General features: G+C 36.2%; 1 protein-coding gene across 1 annotated transcript; it reads right to left on the minus strand.

The window, feature by feature from the left end:
* Positions 1-576: 576 nt before the first annotated feature.
* On the minus strand, positions 577-2,614 carry LOC137727544 (GDSL-like Lipase/Acylhydrolase superfamily protein). Its single transcript, XM_068466392.2, has 5 exons — positions 2,216-2,614; positions 1,807-1,934; positions 1,430-1,672; positions 1,076-1,328; positions 577-959 (listed from the first exon to the last, which is right to left on the minus strand). Exons 1-5 carry the CDS (start codon positions 2,484-2,486, stop codon positions 739-741), a joined length of 1,116 nt encoding a protein of 371 aa, XP_068322493.1. The 5' UTR covers positions 2,487-2,614; the 3' UTR covers positions 577-738.
* Positions 2,615-17,006: the final 14,392 nt, after the last annotated feature.

Below are 17,006 nucleotides of genomic sequence, written 5' to 3' on the forward strand. Positions count from 1 at the left end.
TAAAAGATGAGGTATGAAAGTGTCGTGACATCAATAGTTGAGGTAGTTTTTTGTACTTTACCCTAAAATTTAACATATTGTAATGGTAATGACCAAATTGATGTGATGTAATCAATTTTAGGGACGATATTAATTAATTTTGAAATTAAGAGATCAAAGTCAGGATATAGGTCAATTTCAAGGATTATTAATAATAAAAACTCTTTATTTTGGTTGCTAAAAACTAATGAATCATTTGGAAGTAGCATGTCTTGAAATAGTAGGTGAGTCTTGTAAGTAATTAACACGAGGAACGTTGTTTATCTCATACCCATTCTTCTCATCTATCATTCCTTGTCAAACTCATTCATTATTATTTTCTTAACATTTAATTAAACACCAGATTTGTGAGATTAGATGTTAGATTAGTGAGTCGACGGAAGTCGACGGAATTCGAAGTCATGATGTAGTGTAAGGACAACACTTTTCTTCACCATTGTGGTAGAAGATCAATTGCAATCATGACCATTATTTTTAAGTTTCAGTTTTTGTTCGTAATTCTGAAAAAGTTAATGTTGTTTATTCTGAATTTTAGAATAGTTAAAGTTGGAGACTTTTCTATTTAAATGCTTTTCTCCTTTGAAAAAAAAAAAACAAACAAACAAACGGCAACAAAGATTCTCAAGTGGCATCATAGCTTGAGATAAAAAAACTGAAGGAAAAAGAAGAAACTGATAGTGCAGCATGGTGATCATCAGATCAGATGAGAGCCATTTGCTGGACGTTGATTGGATAAGAATCAGAGGGTGGGCCGTTATAAGCCCGCCAAGCAAGGATGGCATTTGCAGCTTCTGTTGGATGGAATGCATCCCAAAACATGTATTGATTTCTATTAGAGCATGGAACTGCATAAGGCAGGCATGTTATCTGCCCTCTGTTCCTCCCAATTCCACAGCATCCCCTATCAATCACACTGAACCCTGCCAGTGCCAACCCCACGGTTTGATTTAGTATCACTAAAAACTCAAAAAACTAAATGGGTATCAAACGTAACGTAATGTAACGAACGAATATGTATATAGTCAACAACTGTTACCGTAGGGGGCAGGATTATTGAGCATGTCACCAAAAGCACCATAGGTGTTGGCGTAGACAAAGATGGCATCAGGATGGTTGGTGTTGAGTTGGTTGACGAGTGATCTGAGGCCTTCATTGTAGGTACCAAGGATTTGATTCACATAGTCCAAGCATCTTTCGGGCTGGGCCGCTGAGGCTCTTTGGTTTGGGATGCAGCCCAGTGGCCCAATTCCTGCTAGCAAAAACTTTCTTAATCCTACACTGTGCAAAGCCTGCATTTAATTTCACAAAAAATCATATATATCATTGACTTCAAGTCTCATAGACGATAGTAGTTGAAATAGTGAACTGGTTGGCATAATGTATGTAGTACCAGAATTTGTCGAGTATAGCGATTAAGGAGAAGGTTGGCGAAGGCAGGAGGAGTGTAGAGGTAGCTGGAAGTATAGAGGGAAGGCAAGAGGTAGTTGTTGATGTAGTCATTGCTCCCAAACGCCAAAACTGCTATGGACTTTGCCAGGTATTGTGTCAGGTTGGTTCCACTCATCATCGATCTGAACTGATTCAAGGTGCTCTCAAAGTTCAATACTTGCTGACTCAGGCTATACCGTTCTCCCTGTGTCACAATTTTCATTTTCACGAGGACAATGCATTTAATAAATTATTGAACATTAACATGTAAATAAAATAGACTGATCTTATTATATATAACGTTAAATAATGTTCATACAGTACGTAAATAGTACGTACATAGTGTTGGCCTGTCTCATCAAGTATGCCAGCAGCTGCTGAAGCATAATTTACTCCCCCAAGCATTCTGGTACCTTTTGTATTAGGATCAGCGTAGGCTGGAACATATGGGAGACCCAGCAAATTCCCTGCAAATTCCACAATGTATGTATAGCCAACACCATATTATATATATAGCCATGATATCATTGACATGAGAATATAACGGATAACATTCGATTTTGACTTGTGTTATCAAACAAATCCCTAGCTGAATATGTTGTATTCATACTGGCGTTAACCTAAACAGGAATCACTTATATTCAAATAAGAATCAAGGTGAGACATATATATGGGTTTTAGGGATATGCATAGAACTAATTAAAGAATGAAAAATTAGCCAGGTAGGTTAATTAAAATTGGTACGAACCAAGGAGATCAACAAAAGTTCTTCCATTAGTGAATCTGCCAGTAGGGCCTGCCCTGAAATCGCAGCCATAAGGATAATAATTGGATTTGGCAAGGGAGTTGAGGAAGTTGTTGTTGCCAACATCAATCAATGAGTCCCCAAACACAAACATTGCTGGAACCTGCGCTGACTCCACACTACTACTAGTAGTCATCGTCGAGGTTGCCCCAGCATTTGAGCAGCAGCACTGCACAAGCAGAACCAGCAGCAAAACCGTAATAATATTTCTCATCGCAACTCACAACAAGTTTGTAAAAATATATTCCTATTTCCTATTACTAATTAACATATATGGAAAATTGGAAAGGAATAGGATGGAGGTGATAGCTTGATCATATGATCCATGCATACTGACGATACAGCTAAATATGGATATGCATATATATATATATATGGAATGAAAGTAATTGGAAAGCCAAAAAACCATGCTTTTCTTCAAACATTGGGACTTGGGAATGTCTTTTTGACGTCCGTTTTTCCGTTTTTATCTTCTATGCGTTTGCTTCTTTGCGTGTTATGAATATGAATGAAATGAGCTCATATAACATGTAGTTCCTCATCCCTTTCACGTAAGTTACGTGGACCCACCCCTTGCATTGTAATCAAATCATATCATTCGGAGACTGGAATTGGTTTTCGCTAGAAGAATTTTGCAACCATCAAATACATAATAGGTAGGTATATTTCTAATCCAAAACGCAGTCATTTTTGGGTTTAATCTGCGTTTTCTTGTTATGGTGTTCAACTATTTAGTTTCTTCTAGATTTTGTGTATGTGTTAAATTGTTGACTCAAAGTTTTCTTCACCATTTTTTTTTATATTCACATTATGTAATATATGATAATTGCAAATTTGCCATGCACTACTGATTTATATACTCCTCTTTTGTTACTTTGAATGAAATTGAACCTTTTACTCAAGGTCAGATTCCTTAAGGGACATACTGAGTTTCAGGTGACACACCTCGATCCAAAATGTTTATCTAGACATCCAATTCGTGATTTGATGGCCAATACCTAAAAGGTGACAAAGCCATAAAGATGGTGATAAGAAAAGTGTGAATAAATAAAAAATAAAAAATAATTAAAAAATGGTGCGCATGTGAACAGGGCTAAACCTTTATTACATAGCATATGTGTCAGAGTATAGATAAGAGTGCAGTATAAAGTAAGGAATGTTCTCATCCTAGAAGAATGGACGCTTTAAACAATAAAAGGAAGAATTTCCCACTTTAACAGAAGGGAAGGTCAGCATTTGCCAGTACTCCTCATCGCCACAAAAGCACTGCCACTAAGTCCTGGAGGGACGAAAAAACAAAGGAGAGTAAACTGAAAAAGCAAAGTTTAGTAAAAATGTTTTCGTAAAAGCTGTAAATCCTCGCTGTAAAACATGTATGATTTCCAAACTACTCTTACTACTCGTGTATATAACAATATAGCACCCAACAACAACAGTAATAGATTAAGTATACGAATATACTAGTGTTAAACAATAAATATGCAAAGCTAGCTTATCAAATCATGTAAGCACACAAGTCATGCAGAATTAGCTACACGAACAAGCTCAGTGTATAAGGATGACGTTCTAGTACTACAACCACGTGAAGTTGGTGCAAAGCGTTCACATACCAGTCCTAGTTGTCTATTGCAATCTAGGGACAAGGCTAGCACCTACACTAGATCCAAAGTGAACATAACGGTGCACGTGAACATACACGTGAAGCTGGTCCTGGCCCAGAAGGCACAAATAAAGAAAGCACTATGCAGACATTTATGATCATCAGTGTTGGAACCAAATTCTTGCATCGCAATGAAGGTGGAGATTGAAAATTTTGTTTACTTGCAAAATATTAAAGAACCATATGTAGTCAAAGACTAGGGAGGGGGTGCGCCGATCAAGGCTATTGATAGTCAAGTTAGTAAGCAATATTATGAGACTCAAGAAGTAAGTAAGAGAATAAGTGTGCGATAATTGTGTTACCAAAGATGAACTCTAGAAGGGTGCATTTATACCAGTCAAGGTAGAGACCTCTTAGGATAAGGAATCTATACTAAACTAGGAGAATCTTATAGGATATCTAGGAAGATATTGCATCATCTTAGGATGTGATTACTTGCGGTGTACGCCAATCTTTAGATTGTAAGGACCTCAAGATTATAGGGAACCTACTGGTTCTTTGCTAGCTTAGGTTTCAATATCTTACATAACAAACAGGTCAATCTTAGCAAAGACCTCGAACTGCCCGTTGCTCCAGAACAGAATGATGGTGGCATCGATGCTTCATTTATTCAACGCCGCTAGGAAGCCGTTTAGTCCATAACCAAACTTTTAAGGTATTTATATTCTGATCAATCTTAGTGCAGGCCAAAAAAAACATTGGCCCTGTAATTGATCCTGTATTTGAAAATGACTTGTTACTCTTGAGGATGAATAATTATTGAAAGACCATCCCATTCGAAGTAATTCAGAATGCGTAACGTTTTAATTTTTCTGACTCGTGGCATCTTGAACCTTAGAGCAAGTCCACCCCTAAAAATGCGATGGCACCCAACCCATTTAATCCACTCAAATGAAAAGTAATTGACCCTAATGAACAGTAATTGGCCAAATGCATTTGCACCTCTAAAACTAAATAGCCTATTCAATTTTATTAAAATATTATTAATTTTTATTATAAAATAATAATTTGATTTTTATTTTCTGACTTAAAAAAAATTATTAATTTCTGACATTTTATTTATTTATTTTAAAGTTTTTTGGTTTGTTGATCTAAAAATCGAACGGTCCAAATTATGCCACGTCAATAGCTGTTAATTTTGAATTTCAAATTTTTTTTTTGCCATTGGAAATCCAAAGGACATAGAGGCGCCACATATACTCACGCCACCCATAATGCGCTTGCAACGTTGTCGGCAACTTGCGCTCACATGTGCGTGTTTTCCACTCGCTTAGCGCAACAAAAAAAAAGAAAAAAAAGAAGAAAAAAAAAGGGATTTCAGTGGCTAACATCATGATGACGTCAACCTGGCATCATGTATGCCGGTCTCTAGCTTAGTCAATTATGTGCTGGGCTCAAAGCTAGCCTCCACTTTGGGCCAGCCTATTGGGTGGGGTGGAGTGGATTTTTTTGGGGGGGGGGGGGGGGGGGGGGTGGCTGGCCTAAAAAATAGGCTTTGGGCTGGCACATTAGTTAGGTTATCTCCAACCGAATGGTCCAGAGGGCTAAATGATCGAAAATAGCCCGAAAACCATCTCCAACCAAGGGCTAGGCCAGAGGGTTGTGGAATCTGAGAGGGCCCCAAGGAATTGGAGATGGCTAGAAGGCTGGAGGGCTGACTGGCCTGAAAATGGAGCAATCATGTCGGTTATAACCCTTTTTTTTTTTTTTTTTTTTTTGGGCCAATTTTTTTTTTTTTTTAATTCTTAAAAATTCTAATTTTTTTTCCTCCTATAAATACCTAAACCATTCATTAAATTTAAGTTCTAATTTTTTTGGTTTTTTGGGCCAGTTATCGTTGTAGTTTTTAAATTTAAGTTGTTGTAGTTTTTAAATTTAAATAATAAATTATGTTTGGCCCTATGGCCCTCGATTGGAGACGGTTTTTTGTGACAAGGCTAAAACGAGCCCTATGGCCCTTTGGCCCTCGGTTGGAAACGGAGGCAAATATGGTCCTGTACTGTTCATTAAAATATTAATATCTTGGAGAATCTTGGAGGGCTAGAAGGCTAAAACGAGCCATCTGGCCAACCATCGGTTGGAGATGGCCTTAGGGGTGGAAGTTCTCTTATGAATGTTGCAAAAGCAATCAAGATGTTCCGTATTCAGGCATTGTTGCCTTGATGAACGTGCCATCAATGTTGCAATAATGGAGACGTCTTAGTTGCATGTGCATACAGGACGAGGGATTGTCCATTGTTTTCCCCCATTAACTCTAGCCGTCGAATTCACTGATCTCGTGGTGAAACGATCCTGATTCAATGGTGTGATGATCCGAAAGATCTCCTATAAACATCTTCCGATCTCCTTCTCGTATTCTTCAAAATTCCAAATCATTCGTTTAAGAAAAAGTTCATAGCTCTTTCCATCTTTTTTACTTGGATTTCACTGTTTCTTCAACCTTTCTTCCTTCGATTTCTCAAATTTTCAATGGCTGCGTCCTCAAGCGTGATTACTGCCATGGTCGTCGATTCTCCTTATGACACTCGATTAGTCAGAGTGCGCAGTAGAGAGGAAGGTGACACCTTTATATGTATAACAACACCAGAGCCTTCTAAACAAATGTAGAGTTTGGTGGGAGGCCGGCTGTAATACTCAAACAGCCTTACCTGAGCCTTCTGAACCTCAACGCCCATGTATCAGAATCCATCCTTGGTACTTGGGTTTAGGTTTGAAGTTCCCATTATCAGATATTCTAAAGGAAATTTTAATATGCTACATCATGGCTCAAACATGGCTCTCTGACACTTGTCTCTGGCTGCCTTTAAATTTATCTCCTGCTTCAAATTGCTGAACAAATGGCATGTGGCTGATCTTGAGCTTCAAGAGTTTTACATGTTGTATGATATGAGAAAAAGTTCTGACGACCACTACTTCTTTTAATCAAGGCCCAGCCTCACGTGGTCGACGTATATCTTTGATATCCCCTGACATGATAAGGATTGGCACAAGGACGTCCTAATAATTTATGGCAATTGAGAGGGTGATATTTCTAGTGTTTGAGTTAGGAATGTCCCTTTGCCCGACCTTCGATCAGACAACGATGTGAAGAGCATCAGGCTTTGTCATCCGGAGCCAATAGAGTGTGCTTTCAAAATTCTTGCTAAGCATCGTAGCTGGAAATGACTGACTTTTCCTGCTCAGTTTGCAGAGCACGGTAAGGACGCTATTGTCAATCATTGCTGCAAATCCCCGATTCTTAACCTGTACTTGATCAATGCTGAGGAGATTTAGAAGGGGGTCCACTCGTTTCAGATTAAAAATTTCTTAAAACTAGACAACAAGAAACGCAAGAGGCCTATTGGCGTGTCTCCTAAGCTCATTGTGGAGGCACCTCAAAATAAGAAGTGGTTGCGGGTGAAGGTTTTGGAATTTTACCAGGAGATTTTGAGCTTGAGGAACCAGAGGAAATTCCTTTGGTCAGAAAGAATTCCACCCATGCCCCAGTGAACGCAGCTTGTGAAATAGCGGAGCTGCAGCCTCATGCAGAAGATAATCACCTTCTTTTCTACCACTAGTCTAGCATCAAGAACAACGACAACATGAGTCGCCTCAATCTGATTGGGAATTTTTTGTACAACCGCTACAACCTATTCCGCCACCAATTCAAGGTGAAGTTTCAAATCTTAAACCTTCTTCCCTACTGACTTCTTCTTGTTATTTAAATTACATAATTACTTCTTATTTAAGGTTCTTTTTTATAGAGGCTCACATCATTAGTGTATTACGTCTAGTTTAGTATCTCTTTGCTTTTTGGTTGTATTTGTATTTTAGTTAGGATTGGGGATGTTTTTGCATCCTTTGGTATTTATGCCTTGTGATGTGATTGTAATCATGTCGCGTGTCTTTTCTTAGAGATGTTGCCCTAGTCCCAGAAATTCACGTTTGGATATAGATAGTTTATGATATCTTATGTTGATTAATAAAGCATCCACAATTCAAAAAATTCAAAAAAATTCAAAAAATAAAATAAAATTCAATACAGTGATAATTTAGTCTGATTGGTTTAGGCCGTGTGGTGCTTCCTTAAAATTTGAATCTCACTTACTATAAATATGAAATAAGGAAGGAAAAATGAGAGAACATAGAAATAGGAAAAGTAAAGGAAGGGAATCCGGATTTCTAATATTTAGGTATTTGATTATGATTTGAAAGGGAAGTTAACATTTTGCCGATTTCTTACGGTTAGTGAACACAGGGAAAAGTTTAGAAATAAACTGATTCTCATTCTAATATTTTAGTAACACACGGAACACAATAATCAAAATGGTTCTTTTTTTCGTTGCCAAAATGATTCCAATTTTCATTTCTTGTAAATAAACATGACCTAAAATAATTTAATATAGAATATCACCTAGTCAAAAACATTTAGGATTTGTTTGTTAATGTTTTGCAAAACAATTTTTTGTTTCCCAAATACAAAAAGGGGTTAAAATGCATTCGGTTGACTGTTTTGTGAAAATAAACTCAAAAAATGGAAAACACAAAAAACAATATTTAGCCTAAATTTTTTAGAACATCAAATTGATGTTTCCTTTGTTTTTAAAAAACAGTTTGAATATAATAGAAAATAAAAGATACATATATATAAAGGGAAGTTAGAGTTTAATAAAAAAAAATAAGATCATGTTTGCCATCACTACCATTACCAATTCCACCGCCACCACCACCATCACCATCACCGCATTCTCCATCATCTCACCATCACCACCACAATGGCCACCATCTTTGACACCATTACCTCCCACCACCATCGCCGCCAATACCATATCCTTTACTGCGATCACCCTTGCCATTGTAAGCACCACCAACACTATCGTCTCACCATCTTGCATCACCGTCACCACAACCATCATCACCACATTCTCCATCCCATCAACCTCACTAGTGCCACCACCATCATCCACACCTCTCAACCACCATTTTCACAATCACCCCTCATAACCATTATTAATAGAACAATCCTCTACCACCATTGCAACCAAAACCACCGCCACCACTCCTCCACCATTGCCATTTATCCTACTATTGCCACCACCTATATTTCACCACTACTAACACCTTTAGTCTCACCACTACTACCATTACTTCGGGCCCCATTGCTACTAACACCACTCTCGTCTAGACCATTACATTTTGTTTTTGAAATTTTGTACTATTGGAGAATAAGATCACACATCGGTCATATAACAAAATAATATAAAGTTAATATATGGAAGTTCCTACCCTTAATATCACTAAGGCCTTTGTAATAAAACCCAACAACTAGCAATAGGTATTTAAGTTGTGACAATATCGGTAATGTTAGTGGTAACCTCATGGGCCTACAAAGTTTATCATGGTATTAAAGTAGGTTATTCTTTCGATACGTCCTAGGCCCGAGTTATTGGGCACGAACATGCTTCTTGAATGTGAGCTTTCGAAAAATGTGCTAGCTCTAACATAAGGCTTATGCATGGATGGGGCTTCAAAAAGATTACATTTGGCTCTAGAAATTGAATATTGACCGACCAAGGTCTCGTAAACATTGGTGTTAGCTCCGGTATAATAACTTGACCAGTTCTCAATATGAGAATTGGTTTCCCCTTGTGGCCCCTTGTGGCCCCGTGTCTCGTGAGGGGGCATGTTGGAGAATAGAATCTCACATCAGTCACATGACAAAATAATACACAATTAATATATAGGAGTTCCCACGCTTAATATCATCGAGATTTTTTGTGATAAAACCCGATACTAATAATATGTGGTTAAGTTGAGACAATATCGGTGATGTTCATTCTCTAAAATCATTCTTGAACTAAAATAGCTGACACCTTCTAAAATCACAAAAATACAAAGTCCTAATGTCATTTTCATTTTATAAAACAGTTTTTCAAAAATCGTTTTAAACCATTTCCAAACGGACCCTTAATTCTTACTAAACCTCGTTCCAAACACACTTATTAAAATAAGATAGAAAGAAAAAAGAAATGAACTAATTTTATGATTCAAATCTCAGAGAACAACGTGAGGCAGTATGACAATTTTAAAGACCAATATAAAGAGTTATGATAATTTTAAGGATTATTTTGGCTAAAATGCCCCAAAAGAATTACATGTGGCGTATCCTAACAGATCCAAAGGTTCCCCTATATGCTAAAGAATTGCTAGCTAATAGCTAAATGGAGTTACAATTACTAGTTCAACAGTTAATTAATTAAGCACATCAACAATGGGAATGAATGAGAGGAAAATGTCACGATGCACTTGAATCTCTATGCCTCTAATAAAAAGTCTTAGGCCTGTCTATGTGATTCATCTGTTTTTTTCATCTACAATTGCGTTGGTTAGAAAAAGTCTAAAAAGAGGGGTCAGGTTCAAGTGTAATTCAACATCATACAGTATCTATAAAATATTTTAGTCTCATATATCTATTTTCATTCTATTGCAATTTCATACATTCTTTAATCAAATCGTGAATTTTAACTTTTAACTGACGATGTGACAAATCTACATACCTAGCCATGGTCGAGCTCAAACAGAGAATCCTCACGTCCCTCTCAAATCGTCAATTTTAACTCTTAATACTATGTTTGGATGAGGAAAATAAACATGGAATTTTGGTAAAAGTCAGAATTTATAAATTGACAGGCACCAATTCTCTTGTTTGGATTCATAAATATAGAAATTTAGAATTTCCGCATGGAAAGAAAACTTGGAATTTGGGACCTCCAAATCCTAAGTTCAAATTCCATGTAAATAGGTGTCATTTCTCAATTTCTGTGATTGAGAGTTTAAAATTAACAAATTCCGTATTCAATTCCATTGTTTTTTTAGGTTAACCAAACAAGAAAATTTACAAATTCTAGAAAATAAAATCTCGTCATTTCAATTTCCGTCATTTTTAAATTCCTTAGTAATCTTAAATTTCTTCACCCAAACATAGTGTAACTGACGATGTGACAAATCTAAAGCCCACATACTTTGATAATGTGGCGAAAAAAAAAAAAACAAAACAAAAAGGATCGTCTTCCTTCTTCTGCAGCTTCTTCCCTCACGACCCACCTAGCCATGGTGGAGCTCAAACAGAGAATCCTCATGTCCCTCTCGAAATTCTCCGTCCCCAAGACTCATACCAAATCGTCTGCTTGGATTGGTCTCTGCTTCTCACCTCGATTTGACATCCACCTACTTGATCAAAATTATTGCCCACATTGAGGTGAGGATCGACCTCATCGGCGCCGTCGATCGTGAGATCAAGAACGTGGTGCGAATCAAGGTCCGACAACAGAATTCCAAGAGATGGTGGAGATGTCTTAGAGGGAGAGGTGGGTGAGGTTGGGCATGCTGCGCTCGTCTCTGCAGCTCCCTCCGCGTTTCGTCAACTTGCAGAACCGAAACAACCGATTTCGAGACGTTTTGTTGGCGAGCTCGCTGCAAAGAATTCTATTGCGACATGACTCGGCTGAGTGCCAACCCTTTATCCCGCACCTAGTTAGGTTTCGTCCAACGACGCTCTGGAGAAGAACGAAGTTTAGGCGCTGAGTTTATCACCTCGGAGCGTGTCAAAATTTTGGTGGTGATGCTTGCTTTGGATCTGGCTCTTTGTAATGCGGACGTACCGTATCATGAATGTCAAAACATGTGAGCTTTAAATTTGTCACAGCCTCACTTAACGGTTAAATTAACGATTTGACTACTGAATGTAAGAAATTGAATGAAATGAAAGTAAATATATGAGATTGAAATGTTTTAAAGATGTTGTATGAGATTGCAATTACACTCAAACATAAGTGGGTAAAATATAATTTAACCTTAATACTAATCATAAATTTATATGTAATGTACTGATGATAGGCTAGCGATATTTGTTCAGGTGTCTGCTGAACAATCGCAATTTTTCATTTCAACATCTAGATTAGGGATGGGCAGCGGTTATGTCGGGCGGGTAACCATGGTTATTTACCCATAACCGTTTAAGCTTTTACCCACATAACCGTTTACCCGTTGGGTATTTATATAAATGAGTATACTCATACCCATAACTATTTATAAACAGTTAACCATACTCATAACCGCATACTCATTTACCCATAACCGCGTACCCGTTTACATTTTTTTATTACCCGTCTACCCATTTTTTTAACAACTTGAAAATTAAAAAGAAATTTGTCATAATTTTCTTTTTTGTAACTATTAAATATCGTTATAAGTACATTTAACATGTATTTTTATATTAACGGCAATATTATTTATGAATATATGCGATGTCACCCAATTATTTGACGGTCAATCTATTACAAGAATCATGCATGGTTGTAGGTTAATTAATATTCTTGTATACATACATACATATATATATATATATATATGTGTGTGTGTGTGTGTGTGTGTGTAAGTACGCATTAGTCTGCTAATAGGCTAATTTGATAAATATTTGGATTTTTATTTAGAAATACATGTTCATTGATCCAAGCCATTTAATCAATTTCTAATTTTGCGGTCAAATATTTATTGAAAACTCGAGGCCAATTAAATATATATATATATATAGGTAAGCATCATCTAATAATAACATGTTTCTAAATGCTCAAGGTAATCATTATCTTGAATTGGTCAAAGTTCTAAAAGACTCCAAAACAAAATTGTCAAACACTAATGCTTTAACACATTCAATCACATATTTTAAACATTAGCCCGTTCTATCAACTATATTTTTCTCTCAAGTGAGGCATATATATATATATATATATATATATATATATTATATGGCCCTTTATGACCAAATATATCTCGGGATACTAAACTTAGTTAGAAACTTTTTTTTTTTAGTTTTACATATATTAAAATAAACGGTTAAATGGGTATCCGTTTATAACCGCAGGTAATACCCACAACCATCCATTTAAATTTCATGGGTAAACGGTTATACCCATAACGATTTATTTATCTAAACGGTTACCCATAACCATAACCGTTAAATTTATATAGGTGGATAACCGCGGTTACCCATAACCAATGGGTATTTGCCCATCCCTAGTAAGGATTCTCCTGACCAAGTCCATCGGGGCGTTGAAATTTTATCCAATGGATACAATTATTACAAGTATTTAAAAATGAATTATAGTATATTTTGCATGGAAAAAGTATATTTTGAAAAAAAATGAATATGATAGTTTGTTGTTATGGTAAGAGAAATAAAAGAAACATTAACAAAATAAAAATAAAAACCTGAAAAAAAAAATTGAAAAGGGAGGGATCGGTACTAAGATAGCGACTTTCGCATTAGTCGCTATCTTTGTAGCGATTATGATGAAGGAGAATAGCTAGCAAAGTACCGATCGTATCATTTTCTTTCTTTTTTTTTTCTTTTTTTTCTTTTTCCATTGAACAACTATAGTAGAGTAAAATAGTAATCACAATGCAAAGTATCAACCTAACAACAAAAAGTGCTGACACATGGAGTCATATTCATGGACCTAAATAAAAAAATAACTAAAAATTGGACTAATCTAATTGTTAGGCAATAAAATTGGGAAAGGGATCCTTTCCGGATCTCTTCCACCAAATCCACCCAATCACCTAATTCAGACCCTTGAAATTTAGTCCAACGGCTAAAGTAGTTATAACTTTTAAAGGGGCCCCATGTTTGTAACTGTTTGATCAAATTTCAAGGGCCTGTATTGATTGATTGGGTGGATTTGGTGGAAGGAATCCGGAGAGGATCTCTTTCCATAAAATTGGACCTATTTCAAGTTAGTTTATTTACACATAACAGATTTGTATGAAAGAAGTTAATTTAAACCACATATTAATGAAACTCTTTTTGTCAACTATAAGAGGGTGAAAAAACATTTTTGTCTTCTATCACAAAATAAAATTATGGACAATAAAGTAATTTGCACAAACTAAATTTTACAGTTGTTTTTAAAAGCATCATCTACATGTAATCCTAACAAATCATCTACAAAAACTCCGGATTTTTACGGGTGTATTGTTTTATGAAACTTCGAATTTCTATAACACTTATTTTCAAAACTTCAAGTTCGAGTTTAAGTACGAACTCTAGGTTCATGATACCTGCAAACAAACACAATATACATATGCAGTGAACGGGAATAGCTTAGGGACCTATGTGTGAAAAGAATGAGTGAGGACCCAAAATATGGGGCTGTCGTGGCTTGCAGGCCCAAAAGAGTGGTTGTTAGGTTGTTGGGCAACAAATGAGAAGTAAATGGGTTAACAAATTATATACCCAAGTATTGGGCTAAGAAGGAAAAGTGAAAAACAAGGCCTAACCCATGGGCTTGTTATTTCATGCGAGCCAAAAATAAAACAAGGCCCAAAAGGAAAAAAAAAAACAAGTGGGACGGTTTGGTGCATATGCCCAATTGGGTTGTGGGTCGATTGTAGGCAGCCCAGGTCCGTAAGAAAGGTGATGCAAAATGGCTTTGTTTTGGACCTAAGAGTTTTGGAGCAGGAATGACTTGGTGGCTCGGGCAACACGGCTTCAGGCTGCAGCTCCCATATGTGTAGGGTTTGAAAAATCCCATTTTTTTCTTCTCTTATTCACGCATATTCAATTCACCACAATTATGAGAACAATAAATTTAAGCTGAATCTATAATTTGAAAAAAAAAAAAAAAAAAAAAAAACGTAAAATTAGAGTTCATGCTTCATGGTGAATGTTTCATGCAATCATTGCTGAAAAAATATCGAAATTGAAACCATGTTTTATAGATTACTTGGATTGCTTGATGAATATTGTGAATGACTTTGTAGTAAACAAGCATTCAGTTCCTTAGCTTAGTGTCAGGAGCGTGTTTAACAATGCGTTGTGGCCTAAATTTAACTGAAGGAGAGAGAGAGAGGGGTGCAGCTGCATAAAGAGAAAAGATTGGCTTGGGAATTATTGTGATGATATTTCTCCGTACCTTGTGCCTTTTTTAAGAAAAATAATAGGGTGACTTGCCCTACAAGTAATACAAAGTTGTGCCTTTTTGTTTTTTTTGTAATTAATTCTTGAATTGTTTCTCATTAACATTAGTAGTTGTTGTGACTATAAATACTCAAGTAATGATTTTCTGTTGTGAAATTGGTGTGAATTATATTGCTTAAATAGTAGAAGTTTGGTTGTTATGACTATAAATACTCAAGTAATGATTTCTGTTGTGAAATTGGTGTGAATTATAGTGCTTAAATAGTAGAAGTTTGGTTTTTATTGTTTTGGTGTGTAAGCCTTTTACATGCATTAAAAGAGACATATGCTTGTATCGTATGGGTAGTACAAAAAGATGAAAAGCAGAAAGTAATAATCATGTTTTCCTCATTTGTCCCTCTCTACATTCATTTCTCTTATCTAATACTAGTGAAGAAAATAAACAGAATAATACATGGCTCCCGTTTCACTTCAATCTCTAACAACTCTGATAATATATATAGGTACGCATCATCTGATATTAACATGTTTCTAAATGCTCAAGGTAATCATTATCTTGAATTGGTCAAAACTCCAAAAGACTCCAAAACAAAACTGTCGAACACTCTAATGCTTTAGCACATTTAATCATATATATTAAACATTAGCCCGTTCTATCACAAAATATATCTCGGGATACTAAACCTAGTTAGAAACTTCTTTTTTTTTTTTTTAAGTTTTACATATTGTAAAATAAACGGTTAAATGGGTACCCGTTTATAATCGCGGGTAATACCCATAACCGCCTATTTAAATTTCACGGGTAAACGGTTATATCCATAACCGTTTATTTATCTAAACAGTTACCCATAACCGTAACCATCAAATTTAAATAGACGGATAACCGCGGTTACCCATAACCAATGGGTATTTACCCATCCCTAATCTAGATACACAAGTATGTTAATTACCCGTTTAATCTTTTGAATTGAAATACTTATTGCGCTGGTTTTATAATTATCATGGTTGATGTGTAATGAGTGTTTGGTGTTAGTTAGAGAGATATTTGGGTTTACGCTTACTCGATGGCATATGAAGTTGTTTCGCGCAATCTAATCTAGTACAAATGGGCGTAATGTACTGTGTGCACATCAAGCGCATGTATCACTAAGAAATACGTATTAGTATCATCAGCCTCCCTCGTATCCCTCTATAACAGTACTAGATGGTGGCTAATTACTTTGTGACCAAGAAACCTCCTAATTATAAGCTGCGGTCTCCCCCTTGTTTGTTTTTCGATGAATATGTCGATGATGGCATGCATTTAATCCACTGCTTTAGGTCTTTTACTTCAGTAATGTTGGAGGCGACACTGCAGGAAATGTTTGACATTTCACCAGTACCCTACTAAAAGCATGACGCCATTAAATAAGCTTTAAACTTGCCTTAATTATACAAATAGGGAGGTGTAAATTTTCTATTTTCTATATTTGATTTATGGAGACGAATTGATAATTACCTACATATATATCATATGCCCGGGTTATTCCCCACAAGGATTTTGGCCTCACGTTTACGGTATGCCCCACCCACCAAATCATGTCATTTGGAGTTTCGCAAGATGCATGGTAACTAGCGTGGAAGAACAATTAATTAGATTAAAAATTAAGGTTGGACCAAAATTTTGGCGTGTTGTATCCACTAACTGCTGTAAGCATGCATGATGGATGATCATGAGCGTTGTCACATCATTCGTTCATTCATTCATTCCCCAAATTGAATAGATCAATCGAACCTTCTAATTAAGCATATAAAGTACACTGTACACCATCAAAATAAGGTCCTGTGTCCCAATCCAACGTACACTTTGAATTGTTTCAATTTGAAATCTCCAGTGTCCAATTTTCTGCATGCTATCATATGCTAACATGTACTGTTAAAATTGTAGACACGAACAGAATCACGGATCGAGAAAATAAAGATCTTATATGTTATAGGTCGGTTTGGTGTGTGTGTGTGTGTGTGTAGATATATATATATATATATATATATATAGAGAGAGAGAGAGAGAGAGAGAGAGAGAGAGAGTCTCTAGACACACGTAACATATAAATGGCACATTTGAGGATAACCGAACC

The sequence above is a fragment of the Pyrus communis genome, chromosome 10 (genome assembly GCF_041283825.1).
Source record: "Pyrus communis isolate YQ-2024b chromosome 10, ASM4128382v1, whole genome shotgun sequence".
Classification (NCBI taxonomy): Eukaryota; Viridiplantae; Streptophyta; class Magnoliopsida; order Rosales; family Rosaceae; genus Pyrus; species Pyrus communis.

Coding starts and splice junctions, on each gene's coding strand:
- LOC137727544 (XM_068466392.2), bottom strand. CDS start 2,486: ATGAGAAATATTATTACGGTTTTGCTGCTGGTTCTGCTTGTGCAGTGC. Junction 1,935..2,215: donor AACTTTTGTTGATCTCCTTG/GTTCGTACCAAT, acceptor TGGAATTTGCAG/GGAATTTGCTGGGTCTCCCA. Junction 960..1,075: donor CAATAATCCTGCCCCCTACG/GTAACAGTTGTT, acceptor TGGCACTGGCAG/GGTTCAGTGTGATTGATAGG.